Source organism: Lineus longissimus, chromosome 14 (assembly GCF_910592395.1).
Source record: "Lineus longissimus chromosome 14, tnLinLong1.2, whole genome shotgun sequence".
NCBI classification, from domain to species: Eukaryota; Metazoa; Nemertea; class Pilidiophora; order Heteronemertea; family Lineidae; genus Lineus; species Lineus longissimus.
In genome coordinates, this window is record NC_088321.1 from 10,740,706 (window position 1) to 10,758,256 (window position 17,551).

A 17,551-nucleotide genomic window follows, 5' to 3' on the forward strand; every position below is an offset into this window, starting at 1 on the left:
ATTTGCAGGAACCATATGACTGTTGGCTAAAAAAGTCGTTTTCCTTTGACGTATGCATGCCAGACAACAGCCAATTGCTAGCAGTAAGTCAAGTTTTGAATTACAGTAGTTAGTAACCATAAACTGATGATCCCACGCCATGCAAACATTTCAAATCATGCTAGGTGTTCAGTGGTAGGCCTCATAATCAAGGACAACAATCACAACCAATCAGAATAACAACTCGTTTAACCCTCTTTGTAAAACATGGCAATGATAAGGCCATGATGATCTTTCTGTTACGGCCACGGCCACGGTGTCCGAAGGCCTGATCCAAGCCTATATATTGACTGAAGTCATTCTAAATACTAGTTAACGGAACATGTGCACTGCATAGTCACTAGTCACTAATATGATTCATCTTTCACCATGTCCTTTCTCTTTCAAGGATATAATAACATCGCTGCTGAATACGCACGGCTTAGATTCTACAGATCCGCACATTATCCAGGCGTGCTACAGTCACAAGAAACATAGGTTTACTTAGTACAGGAGTGACCTGAAGAGAAAGGTAATTCCTCTAATTTGTATGCATCTGCCTGGGTCCATCCAGAATACAGTTACCTTGTCTTTCGGCCAAGCTATAGCAATCGAAATCAATAAACGTAATTCACACAGTATGGAACATACACATGATTAACATTGAGTGTTCACCCCGGGGTGTTCACTAAACGATCTTAAGTTAACAGCCCCAAAACTTATGAGAATCAATCATTAGAGTCCCAGAGTAACTTACATATAGGTCGCTATTAGCCTATTAGCAGCAGTGTATTAAGTGCTTAAGTCGCTTGACCAGTCTTATGTAACCTGGTACAATCACATGCACATCAACATCAACATTTCCACTCAACTGACAATATACTGCTCATCGTGATTATGTTGAAAAGGATTGTCTGATGAGTGCTGTCTGCGTTGTTGGGCTGGAGTTTTGATATTATTCACCCTGCCCATTAACATAAATCTAAACTTATCTGATATAAACTCTAGATTGATCTGACCTGTTCTGCTTGATAGATTTACTGTAAGTGTATATTTCTATTCAACAGCTAAATGGAAACCCCAAGGGAGTACATCCCATGGCCATGCTGGTCGGCAGGTTCAACGACTATATCTTTGCGAAGGTCTTGAGAACTCCGTTGGAGACGGAGAAGAGTCAGAGACAGGCTCTCATGATTGTAAGCATTATAGGTAGACATCATAATTGGACCATTGGAATCAACTTCGTTCAGATGCTCTCCAGTTTGGTTTTAAATTCAACATGCATGACTTGATCTCCGTATAGAACTCAACCTAAATGCAGTTCTCGATACATGGTTCATCCAACAGTGTGATATGTGCTTGTCATGGACCTGCCATAGAGTTACGATATATGTTTCATTTCATGTATTCAGTTAGCAGCAAACATGTATCTGCAGATTGCAAGTGCACCCCTCATGTACATGGAGATGGCCAAAATTAGACTATTCATCACTACTTTATTTTGACCAGACAAACAGCCATACCCTGTGATATTGCATTCTTATTAATCGTTCGCCATTTGCATTGCAGCGCTCATTTGCCTACAGCGTCAAGCTGTTCTGTCGAGATGAGGGCCCAGCAGAGCCAGAGGAGAAAGACTTTCGCCGTGGCTATACGAATTACAGGTGCCTGGCTGTGGATAGCCCCGACAGCTGGGCCAAGCTGTTGGAGATAGACGATAAGCGGGTGGGGAAAGCCATTGATTGTAACATGTAATTATGGGGGTTAATTGAATAGAAGGGATTAATTGTAAATAACTGTAAAGCGGGTGGGGAAGCCGTTGATTGTAACATGTTAATATGGGGGTTAATTGTATAGAAGGGATTAATTGTAAGTAATTGTAAAGTAAAATGATTGTAAATAAGGGGCAAAGGACAAGGACAGAGTATACTTCTAAGGGATGTTTAAGTGATCACATTTCATCCAATCAGGAGGGAGCAAAAATGATACACTCTGACACTAGTGGAACTATGATGGAACTCAGCATAGAATCTACCACGGAAGTCCCATGAACGTTCCATCCATGGAAGCCCCATGAACGTTCCACCCATGGCCCATCAGTGGATAGCTGATGGGAGACCAGTTGTTAAACGTTGTTTGCGATAATAATGAACTATCCATCCATGGGCTCCATGGTTGGAATGTTCATGGGCCATCAGCTAACCGTGGATGGAAACTTTCCCTGTGTAGAAGCCAATTTATTTCATTCTGATCTGATATGTATTTCTTATTATCATGATCACTTCTTCCGTTTAAATTTAGCTACCTCTGAAACTTTCAGAGCATCATGGGAAAAAACCCTTAAATTTGTATCTGTAAACCCCTTACATTTAGGCTAAACCTTCTTCATTGTTAGCAGTCGGTTAATCCCTGCACATGTAGTAGGAACTTCAAGGAGACAGGACTGGCCAATCATTTCATTTATCAATCAGTATCACTATCAGTTTTAAGGTATAGGAAGGTTTTAGGAAATCCTGTAGGAGTTAGATATATAAATGGACATAAAGTTTGGTGAGTCTCCCGCTTTATTCTTATTCTCAGTTTAGGTTATAACGGTTTAGAGTTGGCTCAGATGAACTCAGCACCTGTAAGGATTGAATGTATTCAGTTATTCTCTATTTCATGTAATTTGCTTGAGTTATGTTCGGAAACTCCGATAACTATACTTTGTATCTTTAATACCACTTCATGTTTATTATCTTGTCAAGAGTAATTCTTAACTTAGGTTGAAGTTGCGTATATTAGCTAGTTTAAACTTTTAAGTGTATTTTCACAAGTGAGAGCCATGTGGTCCATTGTATTTGATTCTTTAATTGCCGACATGTTTAGGCAAGACCCTGGAGGAGTTAATAGTATGACAATGGTATCATTGTGGCGTGGCCCTTCCAAGAATTCATAAGCATACCCTGCACAGCTTACCAAGGGAACAATTGGTACATGACCTTAGGCTAAGGTGACCATGATACAGGGAACATTATATAATAATTTGACCCATTTGGGAGATTGGCTCCAATGTTTGGGTGGATGGATTAGCGTAATTTGTTGTTATTGTGATATCTGTATTATGACTGTGTGACTCAATAGGGAGTCTGTTGGTTTGTTTATATGCTATGCTACAATGCAATGCTAAAGCTTTAGTGCATGTCCCTCCATGCTTTGGGTTCTATGCATTGGTTGGTAACTTATGTGTCTTATGTTCTTTATCATTATGTCTTATGTTTGTCTTTGTATATATTTCAGTTAATCGTATCATCTCGTCTAATAGGAAAAGAAAGGCTGAATATAACTAAAAGGAGTGTGTTTAGTTTTTGCTTTGGAAGCATTACAAACAGGTCGCCAGATATCGCTCTCACATTTATTAACAAACTTTCGATACTATTCATTGGATCTATGAATGATAGGAAAGGAACATGCCATGACAGATTCTAGGGAATCTAGTTTATATTCATCCCAGTCAGTCCGCGATCGTGTGCGGAAATGGCTGCGGGAGGAGGACATGGAAGGACTTTATTCTCCAAATGAAGTGACTGTGCAGGAGTACACTGTTATATTATCGAGCGCAGCGCCATCTGCGATTAGCATCATAAACCAGCATCATCGTACCATCACCTATTAGCATACTATAACCGAAATCAAGCGCATGATTGAAATGGAAGTCATCAAACCCATCACCGAAGCAACAGATTGGGTCTCCAGCATCACTTACGTAAACAAGCCTGATGGGTCACTCAGGATATGTCTCGATCCCAAGGATTTGAACAAGCAACTGAAACGAAGCCAGCACCATACGCCAACGCTTGAAGAGCTAACACACCGTTTCGCCGGCGCAAAATTCTTCAGCAAACTCGACGCGAAATCCGGATATTGGTCCATCGAACTGGATGAGGAGAGCCAAGCGTTGACAACGTTCAACAGCCCTTTTGGACGTCACTGCTTTCGCCGTCTTCCATTCGGTTTAAGTATCTCGCAAGACCTGTTCCAGCGTGCGATGGATGAGATCCTGGAGGGACTAGACGGAGTAGTCTCTATTGCTGATGACATCACAATATACGGAACGACCGAAGAAGAACACGACAGAAACCTCCACAAGCTGATGTTACGTGCGCGGAAAAAAGGCCTAATTTTCAATTACGCCAAATGCAGCATCAAGCAATCCGAAATCACGTTTTTCGGAAATATCTACGGCCGAGATGGTGTACGCCCCGATCCAGGGAAAGTACAAGCTATAAACGAACTGACGACCCCAAGCAGTGTCAAGGAACTACAGTCATTCCTCGGTATGGTCACATACTTAGCGCCATACATCCCGAAACTCAGTGAGTTAACTGCGCCACTCAGAACACTCTTGCAAAAAGACATTGACTTTCAATGGCAACCCAAACAGGAAGCAGCATTTCAAGCTATCAAGGATCAGATCTGCAAAACCGCAACAATAAGCTATTTCAACCCGAAATTGCCGACAACTATCCAAGTTGACGCAAGCCTAAACGCATTAGGAGCAGTGCTAATACAGGACAATAAGCCTATCACATACGCCTCAAAGAGTCTCACTGACACTGAGAAACGTTACGCCAACATAGAAAGAGAACTGTTAGCCTGTGTATTTGGAGCCGAACAGTTCCAAACCTACGTGTTCGGAAAATCCTTCATGATAGAATCAGACCACCGCCCATTAGAAATGATCTGCAAGAAAAACCTAACTGCCGCACCCGCACGATTACAAAGGATGCTATTGCGCCTGCAGAGATACGATTACGACATCACGTACGTACCAGGACGCGAAATGATCTTACCAGACAGTTTATCCCGCCTCCCGAAGACGAAACCAGATCCAGAAATAAACTTAAACGTGAAAGTCTGCATGGTTCAGTTTAGTGAATCCAAACTGATCACCCTCAGAAAGAAAACTCTAACCGTATATGGCTCATGACACTAATTAGTATGCAAATAGGTGATGGTACGATGATGCTGGTTTATGATGCTAATCGCAGATGGCGCTGCGCTCGATAATATAACATACACTCCCTCTGAATTCATAACGGTCTCAGAAGCAGTGTGTAGTAGCCAGTCTACCAGAAGTGTGGCGACTTCTGAAAGGCTGCGTGAGGAGGTCAGGCTGGCCTCACTTAGGACAAAGGCTGCAGCTCTTCAGAGTCGCAGGAAGTTAGAGGAACGTGAGAGAAAGCTGCGCCAAAGCACGAGGAGGAGGAGGCAGAGCTCCAGCTCCAGAGACAGGAGTTGGATGAGACAAGACCACTAATGAATATTCATAGGTTGGAGGGTCGAGGCCTATCAATTAGACGAGTGCATGTTTTTTACTCTCAAGTACATATTTGGAGAGGTATTGAAAAAATATTTGCTGTGGCAAGTCTACAGATATAAAGAAATTATTTGATGAAAAAATTAATTTCGAATTTTGCTAATTGGGTAATAGGGGGCGTGTTTTGAGTTTTTTCTGCCAGTTGGCTGAAAACAGTGGAAATATCAAAGTCTGTCTAATTTGTCGATTATAAAAAAATTTCCGTGGTCAATCACCAATTTCCATCGCACCAGTTACTCGCAAGACTAACCCGTATATCATATTCGAATTTCAGTTTCACTACTTGACGCATTCTTTGATGCGTCGCGGTCAAACATTGACAATTTAACTGCTAAAAGGCTTAAAAAATCAATTGTGGTCTTGTCTCGGATATTGAGACCGAGATAGAAATCTCGAACAGTCGCTCCAAGGTTTTTAATCGTTTCTTGGACTATGACTCCAATCGATGATCCGTACCGCTTAATCCAAACATTCCAAAATTCGAAAAGCGTACACCGGAAACGGATATGGGTTAGGTAGGTGAAGCTGCGGCTCCGATTAGTCGCTCTTCAGTTAGTTCAACCAGCAGTGGGATTGAGGAACTCTTGAAACGCCAGAATAACATCACGGAATCTCGGGTTAAACAGAACTTGATGGCCACCTTGCCAGTGTGCTCAATACCAACATTTAGCGGCAACCCTTTGGATTACAAGTTATTCATGAGGGCTTTCGAGCATGAGGTGATGAGCAAAACGGACAGCTTTGCGGATAGGCTGTACTATCTTGAACAATACACGGCAGGTGAGGCCAAGGACATTCTACGCAGTTGTGTTCACATGAAACCTGTGGAAGAGTATAACCAGGCGCTGGCCTTGCTAAAGCATCACTTTGGTGACGAATACAGAATCACAACGTCTTATGTGGAGAAGGCCCTGAAGTGGGACACCATCCAAAACGAGGATGAAAAGGCTCTCAAAGCCTATGCGCTATTCTTGGCAACAGTTATGAATACCTTGTCTACTGAGGACAGCATGGGCCTTAATGAACTTGACCACCCCAAGAACTTGAAGGAACTTTCCACCAAGCTACCTTTAAGGATGAGGGCAGCATGGAGAAAGAGGGCAGTGGACATTCAGGATGTACCAGGCCAAAGGGCCAGGTTCGCAGACTTTGTCAAATATGTTGATAAGGAAGCAAGGATTGCAACAGATCCTGTGTTTGGGAACATTGTATCGGCTAAATCGGATAAGCATGCAGAGGCACGTAAATCAAATACGTCTACTGCTAAACAAAGGCCTAAAGGTTCATTTGTCACGAACGTAAGTGACACAAGTAGTGGCAGTCAGGATCAGGTGAGTCCAAGGGGGCAAAGGCAAAAGAGAAACCTTGTCTCTATTGCAATGGAAATCATTTCCTGGAAGCGTGCATGACTCTGAGATCTAAAACACAGGGGGAAAGGATAGCATTCCTCAGGTCATTAGGCATCTCCTTCAAATGTTTTGGGACTTCACATATGTCTAAGTCGTGCACCAACGAACCATTTTCGTGCAAATTGTGCAGTGGAGCACACCCAACCGTTCTCCACAGGAATCCAGAATCAGGAACAGGGCAGAATACAGGAAATTCTGCACAAACAACCGACGTCAGGAATGGGTGTACAGGAGTCAATCAAGACTGTGCGATAGCTATCATTCCAGTGAAGGTCAAGGCTGGGAGCAAGGTCTTGCTCACGTATGCCTTTCTTGACAATGGCTCTTCAGCATCATTCATGACTGAAAGGCTCATGAGTGAACTGGGAGCAAGCGGCAGGGAAATAAACCTGAGAGTTAGTACTATGACTGACAAATCGAAAGCCGTGGTTTCACATGAGGTAAAGGGACTGGAAATAAGTGGATTAAACGGGGATTATATCCCACTCCCAGTGTTGTATACCCAGACAACGCTGCCTATCACGAGAGAGGATATTCCAAGACCAAAGGATATCAACAGATGGCCTCATCTCAGACACGTACCAGTTACCGAAGTAGACACAGACATAGGGCTACTGATTGGCTCTAATGTTCCCAAGGCTCTCGAGCCATGGGATATAATCAAGAGTGAGGGCAATGGGCTTTATGCAGTGAAAACTGTTCTGGGGTGGACAATAAACCGTCCCCTCAATGAAACATCAAACAAAGGAACAGTGTCAATAAACAGGGTCAGTATTGACCAGGTACCTCTCGAGGAACAATTAAAGAAGTTCTACGAAACTGACTTTAGGGAAAGAACAATCGATGACAAGCCTGAATTCTCCGCCCAGGATAAGAAATTCATGGCAATGGCTGAGGCTTCAGTCACGTTGCAAGACAATAGCAAATATGAGCTTGGTTTGCCATTAAAGGACGGCACCATCATGCCCAACAACAAGCGTCAGGCCGAACAGAGGCTGGCTATGTTAAAGAAAAGGTTTCAAAGGGACGAAACGTATCATGAGGAGTATAGTCTCTTCATGGGAAATGTCCTGGAAAAGGGCTACGCAAGAGCGGTTCCAGAGAATGAACTCGGCAGGAAAGATGGGAAGGTATGGTACCTTCCACACCATGCAGTATTCCATCCCACCAAAAAGAAGTTGAAAGAAGAGTGGTGTTCGATTGTGCAGCAAAATACAATGGAACATCACTCAATGACACGCTGCTTCAGGGTCCAACCTTACCAGTTCATTTGTCGGGACTTTGATGAGGTTTCGACAGGAAAGGGTGGCTGTGATGGCCGACATAGAGTCCATGTTCATGAGGGTGAACTTCCCCGACAACGACGCCAGCCTCTTGCGATTTCTGTGGTGGAAGGACGGTGATGTAAACAATGACGTCTTGGAATATCAAATGAAAGTTCATTTGTTTGGTGCAACTTCCTCCCCGAGTTGCGCAAATTTCGCACTTCATCAAACAGCAAAGGACAATGCACATAGTTATGATGCGGTAGTAACTCAGGCTTTGATGAGATCGTTCTACGTCGATGACTATCTTGACAGCAGAGGCTCTGCAGATATCGCCATACCAATGGTTGCTGATGTTAGAGAGCTGTGTGCTAAAGGGGGGTTTCGGTTAACCAAGTGGATAAGTAACGACCGTGAGGTGCTGAAATCTATCCCAGAGGAGGAGCTTGCCAAGGGGGTGAAGGACCTGGACTTCGATCAGGACGTCCACCCATCGGAGAGAGCACTGGGAGTGAAGTGGTGCCCAGACTCAGACACCTTCGGATTTAAAAATGCTCGATAAAAACAAGCCACCGACGAGGAGAGGCATCCTGTCATTCACTAGTTCAATCTATGATCCACTTGGACTACTTGCCCCATTCATTTTGCGCGCACGCATAATACTTCAGGAGTTATGCCAACTTAAACTAGGTTGGGACGAACCAATCCCAGAGGAGCAACAAGTGAGTTGGCAGGACTGGGTGTCAGATCTTGAGAGAGTGGTCGCCTTCAAGATAGATAGGTGCGTAAAACCCGAGAACTCAAGGACGCACAGTTACACCATTTCGCTGACGCAAGCGAAAGGGGTTATGGTACTGTTAGCTACTTGCGCATGACGTGCAGGACGCGATATTGTGAAAATATTTTAATGCACAGCGTGTCTCAAAAAATTGTGGTTAAAAGTGAGAATGGCATGATGGTAGCCTGTTTGAGTTCTGTTGATGAATATGCTTAGTCCGACTATAATTTCTACAACTTGTGGCCAAATGACCAGATGATTTTGAGCCTTTTGATAAAGCTACTGGTAGAATAGTCATCAGACATATCAGAGTGACAGTGACTGAGTGAGTGTTATGTTATGTTATGAGACTGGAGGTATGTCATGTGTTCCACCATATCGTCATTGATATTGACCAGGAATACTATCGATTTGTGTGGATGTGCTCAAACAGTAAAGCATGAGCCATGATGCTTCACTTCCGAACAGATCCAGGTGACTGAGATGTCTACTACTACATTGTTGGGCAATCCGGCTGATTCTTAATTCAGAAATTTCTCTGTATATCCTCTGTGAAAATAAACTTTCTCATAATGATATATCTCTTGTTTGTTTGGTAGTTTTAGTTGCCTATGTTTAGGCACTTTTTTGCCAGATTTGCCTGTAAAAGGCTGCCATAGTTCAGGAAAAGAAATCATTTACACATAATACAATGTGGATCTTCACGGTCCAAAATACCAGGGCCTACTAGTACGTGACATGGCTCAATAATAGGCATTGTCTGGTATTTTTGGACAACCTTTCGATGGATAGTTTTTTTTCCCTGACCCAGGCCTGGGTCTGAACGGGCTTCCAAGCCATCAATGATGCTTATAAAGGGAATAGCCTCATCAGTACCCCCACAAGAGTTATTTTGTGCCAGACATCGCGCACAGAACTTACCATCATCTCATTTTTAAAGTTGCTGTATCAGTAAAAGATAATACCAAAAAGCTGATAAAGTATGTATTTTGAGCAGCATGACCAATGCCAGTGTTATATGAGGCGCCATGTGGGACTTTAATTGTTTCCCTAAATTATTTCAAATAATGTCATTGTTTCAAACAAAAAATGAACAAATCAGAAATTATTTCATCCAATAAAGTACGTTTTAGAAACAATTATTTTGTATTCAAACCAGCGTTTTTATTTTTTAAACCATCGGTATTTTCAAACCAGGAAAACATACACAAATTGTTTCCATACCATAGTAGTTCTGCAAATCCATGGTTTGGAAACCATACCAAGTTATCCTTTTTATTATTTCAAACCATGTGGATTCGCAAAGTCATTATTTCAATGGTTTACAAACCACGAATATGTGCGTAAAACATTCTTTGCATCCCATGAAAAATTGTATACGCTACAAACTTGTGGTATGCATATAATTGTTTTACGCAGCCACGGGCGCCATGTGGGAATTCAATTATTTGCCAACACGATATGAAATAATGGCCTTATTTCAAACCATATATATAAAGTACATTTCATTCTATGAAACAAGCATATTCTTTGCATCCCATGAAAAACAGCCAAAAATCATTGTTTCATCCCATGAAAATTGTTTCATCCCATGAAAAGTTGCGGAATAATGGTTTGATGGTTTGCATTTTCATGGTGGGCAGACGGATGTGCAGTAGACTCGTTGTTATTGGTACAAGCGACGAAGCCGTCCATGCGAACGAGGTTCGCAATTATTTGGTTCGCACGCTTTTCGAAAATAGAGGAGAATGTCGTTCGAATGGCACAGCAGGCTGTTGCTGCCGCTCTTATGCCGCTGCTACAGCAAACCGGGCAGCGTGAAAGTGAAACAACGGCAACTGCGAGTGCTAGTGTGCCCATGGTGAGTTGTTCAATGGTTTTTCAGCTTGTCGGTAGACAGTCTGCACCGTCTCGGTTTTCCGAGAATAGGTTTATCATTGTGGACGCCCTGGTTATGCATTGCCTGGTATGGTACTAGGTCAGGTATGGTAGGCCTAGGCCTATACTACATATACAGGAGGCCCAAGGGCCCTCCTAGGTGATGGCAGTATGAACCCCTTTTGAAGTCGGCCACTGGTCTCTTACATTGGATGGCGCAGCGATGACCACTGTGTAGGCCTACATGCTGCTATATGCACGCATATGATGTAGTTCACTTGCACAATATAAACGAAGTACACCAACGTGCACCACCAAAAGGCGATTCTATCTTAAGACTTAAGAGTTATATAACCATCTGTCTTGCCTTCATGTGCAGTTAACCTGAACATAACGTCATGCCTACATACATGCACATACCGTACGCTAATGATCTGGTGTGAATGTACTTTTTAAATTTTTTTCAGGCTCACGGAGTTCCACTACCACAGAGTTCCACAACCCATGGCGTTGACAATGGCTTAGGCCTACTGCCATCGAGTTTTATGAACCGCGGGAGGGGTTCAGCAGCAGCAAAGAAGCGAAGGACTACAGCAGGCAAAGGAAAGGCACAAGTTGTGGTGAAGGATGTGGTTTGCATCCCCAAGCACAAATTTTTTCCCAACATGGCCGTTCTGAAAGGCTCGGCACGAGGAGAATATGCTGAAATGGGACTGAGCGGGAAAATTTCGTTCAGCTCCCACTGCATGAAAGAAGAGATGGAGGCTCAGGTTAAAAGCATATTCTGCAGGCAGTTTAACCTGTCAGCCTCAGAAACCTTTGCCTATGAATATCTTTGGTAAGTTTAGCATTATCAATGCAACACAATGAAAAACTATGTTCAATTTGCTGTAACCAAAGGCCAGAACTAGAAATGTTGCCAAAGTTGGCCGATTTCGTCGTTAGTTGTTCTGAATTTTTTAAAAAATTGTCTGGTTACAGAGGTCAGTCAATTGCTCCCTCTGAAAAATTATGAAAATTGGATTGATTTAAAAAAAAATGCATTTCCCCACAATTTCAGTAAAAGGTCAAATATGGCAAATATTGAAATTCATAGATTTTACTGCCTGGGGTCCTTGATGTTTCTTTCTGAGGCTATATGCAAGGTGGTCAACACCATCAGAGATGACTAGTGTATTCAGCAGTGATTGTCTGCCAGGCTTTTTATTTTGGAAATAATTTAGTTTATAATTGACTTTTGAAAACAGATGGTTTGGTCTGCCATTAATAGGCGGGAGAGGGGGGCACTCCTTCTGGATCCATGCCTGGAAATATCTTTTGTTTTACAACACCTTTGAGGGGCAGCGACCAAGGCTAAATTACCACTGTTTCTGTTGGAAAAGTTTGCATGTTTATTGTGGTATCAGCCTGTACAGTCTCATTTTATATGTGCAGTTAAAAATTGATTCATTCACCTTTCCAGTATTCTTCCGGGAACCCGAAAGTTAGGCAGGCCAAATGTCTCCACCAATTTTGTGTGGAACGGAAATGAGGTGCTCTCTATTATAGGACAGGGGGCTTTTTATATTATGGCGAACACCCCGTTCCCAGAAGCTGAGAGCAAGGCGAGCAACTAATGAAGTAAGTTATTTCTTTTAGGATAATCCATCAGTATAAATGTTCGCTTTATAAAATAGGTCTCCAGCCATAAATTTATTCAGCAAAGGTGTACTGGCATCTGTCTCTTGTGTCCTGTTTCAAACAGTGGCACCTTTGTTATCCGCTAGGGCTATGAACTTTAAACTGTGTGAAGTGACTTTTGATGTTATACTGAATTTTGGTACGATATCATCTGATTGTAGACTTGGCCACCAGGCGATCATTCATAAGTGAAAACCTATAGAGTGTGATATCTTGCTGAGTTCTATTTCTAAGCTGCTCAGAGTTTGAAGCACTTGATTGCATACCCCTTACGTATTGTGTTCCATATACTTATTTAGGGTTCCTTCATAGAAACTGATGAAGATGATGATGATGACTTCCTGGCACCAGCTTTTACTGTTAGGAGTAGGACAAGGATGACTGCAGCCGCTCAACAATCGCCCGTCATGCCTGTGCTTACTGCCATGCCTGCGGTGAATGTCAGGCCTGCGGTGACTGCCACGCCTGAGGTGAATGCTACACCCGAGACCACAAGGTATGGTATCATTTATACAAGTAGTATATTATGTGCTCACATGCGGCGGGCAAATAGCTACCTAACTTCAAAGAACATGTAGAAGCTCGCTAGCTGTCTCCTCCACAATATACTTTTTAGTTACGTACTGATTGGTTCCAATTTTACCTTTGTCAGAATTTCGATGGTCCATTCTGTTGGCATATCAAAATTGAACAAGAGGCCCAAGGGCCTGGCGCTCAGCTGAAATATATGAACATGGAAAGTACCCGATAGATCTCTTTCAACCTCAGTTTTGTCAATATATCAGGCAAACATACCAAAGTAAAAAGACTTTTAAATGGTGACAAATATGCCACTTATTAGTCAAATCTAAGTGCCTGAGCCAGGCTGACCTTGAAAAGTAGGTCAAATAGAAAGCCCATGTGATATCATGTAAAGGAGACTTATTGTACACCAACCATAAAATTCATGTCACTCTGGATACAGCAAAGGCTTTAAAATAGAAAAAAAAAACCAAGATGGCCGCCCACCAAATTATTCAAAAAAGTAAAGAAAATGTATCAAACTACTCTTAGTAGTTTCAAGACCTACATGCATGCGGTCCTTCTCAACTTTATTTCAAGCTTCTATCTGCTTGAATAAAGCGCCAAAAAATTGTTTTGTGATTTAGGCTTTTTGCCCCCTGGTGGCCAAACTGTTAATCCTGCCGGACCCACACTTGGTCTATTCAGGAGTCCTGAAGGGTCTAAATGGCTTATAGGGAAAATCTATCGCCTATCCGCCATAGTTTTGAAACGTGCCTGTTTAACGGACAGACAGACAGACAGACAGACAGACAGACAGACAGACAGACGGACATTCATTCTACCATTTACTCATATGAATAGCTCAGCTTGTCAGCTGAGCTAAAAAATCAATGTAATTGCAAACATTTTCTATATTTCCAGGAATATCCCGGATTTTAACTTTGACACTTATAATGTCACAGATTTCATGTAAGTACAATGTACATTTACCAATTGTCTTGTGGAGACTTCACCATGAAGTTAAATTAATCATCCTTCAGCAAAACATTTGTCATGGACGTTTTCAAAAGTCAGCACAGGCAGTTAAAGACATGTTTGTTTCAGGACCACTCTAATAGGGAAGGGTAGTGCCTTGTTGTTGTCTCCTGTTCATTATCAATAAGTTTTCAATAAGTCAAATTACAACAATGGGGAGTTAAATCATTTTTTTATCGTCAGTTCTATTCTATTTAGGTCTTTCACTCAGATCTGATCTTTTTCAAAATTTCTGAAATCACTCTCACTCTCAGATCTTGTTTAAATAATTGTTTATTTGGGTGAGAAGTGTGGAGCTAATATACCAAATTAAAAAGTGGTATTCCCTCTGTTTTCAGCCCAATGGAATTTTTGGATGATCCTGAAGCAGCAGTGGACCAGGCAGTACAGAACAGTATGATAAATGCTGATGACGTGTCAACTATACCCGATGAAGAGGACCCAAAGTAGGAATACTTCAGCTCACCTTTTTTGCTCACCATAGGGGAGTCTTAAATACTGCAATTTCTGTTGTACTCTGTATCCTGTTTGAAAAAAAATGTCGCACAAGCTAAGATTTTAAACATGGTACACATGTACACATCTAGGTCAGATGACCTCGGACATATCTAATTTTGGTTCCATCTGATTCTTGACTTGGCCAATAGAGGGCCAAAAGTGAAAACACAGAAAGTGTCATAAGTCCTGAACTAATGACTGTATCATCTCCAATTTTTTATCACATATACTTCTAGTTTTAAGATACAGTAATGATACCCGAGGTTTTGATAAGTCCCTCGCAAGGATTCATCACGTATAATACAGGTTTTCAATTTGACATACTTTTTTAAGGTCACAGATCAAAGCTCACCTATTCATGTAATATCAGGAATAAAAAACCAATGGATATTTATTCTTGAATAATTGAAATATTGAAATATTCCTAGTATCATACATAAATTACCTTACAGTGAGCACAGTGGCCCCTAGCCGTTTCATATTCATACCTAACTTTGTTTACACAAACCCCAAGGGAGCTGCTCTTGTAAGTTCTGCTATGGCTTGGAGTTGTATTCTTAGACATACTGTCTCATCAGCAAGCAGGTGCATTCAATTTCAATTCAGTTTTCGAAGATGGATATGGCTGGTTATGCCCTTGTTACTCTAATCTTTTAAAATTACTTCTTCCTTTTTCAGTGAAACATCTGCAGAAGTTATAGAAGGGAAACTGCGGGCTCATGCATCGACAGTTGTTATTGGACCAACTCGCCCTCTCGTAGTCTCCCGGAGCTCAGTTTGGGCCTCATCCCTCCCCTATTTCCGGAGAAAGGCCTTTTTCAATGGGATGGGGGACATAAGTATGACGTTTGGTCACGATGAGGCGATAGAGGACGCCCAAGACCTCGGTGGGCCCAAGAGGGAGTATTTTCGCCTCCTGTTGAAGGCCACTGTCAACGACAGTGGCATGCTTGATGGTAAGATTCTTGCATTTTACTTGAGACTTTGAAGTTCCATTTGGTGCTCTATCTAGTATCTATGTTTTTTCCTGGCTATCCTGGCCATTAATGCACCAGTCCAGTGCTTTTGCTTATTATGCCCCCGCTCAACGAAGTTGAGATGTGGGCATTATGTTCTCAGCTGGTTTCCGCGTCCGCACTCTATTCCGCTGTATAACTCAAGAACCACATGCCTGGCAGACTTGAAATTTTTGTGGCATTAAGGGCTAGGGTCTCGAAGGTTCCCTATCGATTTTGGGCCCGATCCAAAATCCAAGATGGCCGCCAGGCCCCCGACCTGGTTTTTCGCATTCCGCCCCATAACTCAAGAACCTTGTTACGGCATATCGCCTTTAAGTAATGTTGGAGAGCCACATCGCGGCATATTGCCTTTAATTATTGTTGACGTCAGCGCCACTTATATTAGCCCGTGCGCTTTCCGCCATTGTGTTTTCCCGGTACAAAACCTTGCGGTTTTTGCCGATGTAGAAGAAGTCAAATTTAAGGCTAATTGTTCAGAAAAGAGTAGCCTAAAACAGAGGTATGTCAAGATGAATATGTATAGCAACATTAAGTGGCGTAATTTGCCCAAAATGATTAGATCAGTGCTGTAAAACTGTGTCCAACGACAGCGGACGTCTTGTAAAAGGTTAAGACACATGTACCTATCTACCACGCCCAATGTCAAGGCATTGTAGTATCAAAATCGTGGCCAGGTTCAATGTTTTTCATATCAGCGTTTTAGAGAGGACATTGTGTCCCTTTGTAGCCCATTTAAAAGCTAGTCTGACAGAGTTATTTGTCTTTGCATATTGGAGTGAAGACTTTCTCCTTAGTACCGTTGAGTGTTCTCAGGTGGCAGCACCTTGTGGTGGTGTCTTCCAGTTGTCTAATTCTTGTGTCCTGCTAGCTGGACTTTGTAGCCTTTATATATTCATTGTGGAGATGTTAGACAAGTTAAACTGATGTCCTGGGATTTTGGGGATAATTTGGCTTACTTTGGGGTGAAGTTTTTGGTGGAGACATTGTCACAACCTGGGACGCTGGGTTGTCACAACCTGTCTTCACGCTCATGTACACTTACATTGTACATCTATATCTTGTCTGGCATCTCTGATGTTCTTGGTTATTTGCTAAAAAGACTAAGAAGTCCTTCCCATTTTGTATTTTCAGTTTTTACGTGAACCTGGTGTAGTCAGTCGAAAGATGTACCTGTAACTGTGAATCTGCTGTACCTGACAAAACTACACGGTGATACGCTATTAAACTAAAGAGAAGGATCTTTAGACACGTCATTCGTCTTCTGTTCATGGATGTGACTGTCTCTTACATGGATGATCCTAAGCTGAGAAGTGCATCGCCGCCACAAACCTAGTGAGTGACTGACCTGAAACTTATGTGGTGTCATGACCTAGTGTAAGGGAGGTTCCCTATCGATTTTGGGCGCGACCCAAAATCCAAGAATGCCGCCAGGCCTTGACTTGGTTTTTTGCATTTTGCCCCAAAACTCAAGAACTGAGTCAATGACAGACCTGAAACTTCAGTAGTGGCAAAAATCATCAATCCTTTGATGGCTGGTTACTATCACAAGAAAACCCTTTCTACGGCAACCACTGCCTCCACACCAGTTATGATGCCATCATCAATCTTATGACATCTGCTTACTATCACCAGGAAACCCTTTTTCCAACAATCACTGCCTCCACAACTACTCTCCGAATAAAAAGTTACAATCCAATGCTCATTCCTGTAACGGCTGATTACTGTAACAATAAAACTGTTCCTCCGATGAAAACTGTTCACACTAGCTAAATTCATTACTACCAGTATAACTACTTTTTCATTTCCTTCAACCGTACTACCATTCAAAACATGCCCACTCAGCGAGGCATACATTGCGATTCACACGAATCGCGTTATGTCTAGTTTTCTGATTTACATGACCCCTGGCTATTACATTGGCACATATATTAAGCCGAACAGCAGTTTTGGGGCTTAAGTTGAGACCCCCACCACCACCACAACCATTGCAAAATTAGACAATTGTATTTTCATCATTCTATTTTCAGCAACATCAAATGGTATGACCCTCAGTTACAGCATAAATGCTGTTAAGGATGGTCTATACCAAATTCTGGGGAAAGTTTTGG

The 17,551-nt window shown here is 42.2% G+C and overlaps 1 protein-coding gene across 1 annotated transcript; it reads left to right on the forward strand.

Annotated features, from left to right (window-relative positions):
- Positions 1 to 6,009: 6,009 nt before the first annotated feature.
- LOC135498680 (uncharacterized) lies at positions 6,010 to 8,613 on the forward strand. The gene is made up of 3 exons (XM_064789063.1): positions 6,010 to 6,708; positions 6,879 to 7,916; positions 8,086 to 8,613. The coding sequence occupies exons 1-3, from the start codon at positions 6,010 to 6,012 to the stop codon at positions 8,611 to 8,613; spliced, it is 2,265 nt and encodes a 754-aa protein (XP_064645133.1).
- Positions 8,614 to 17,551: the final 8,938 nt, after the last annotated feature.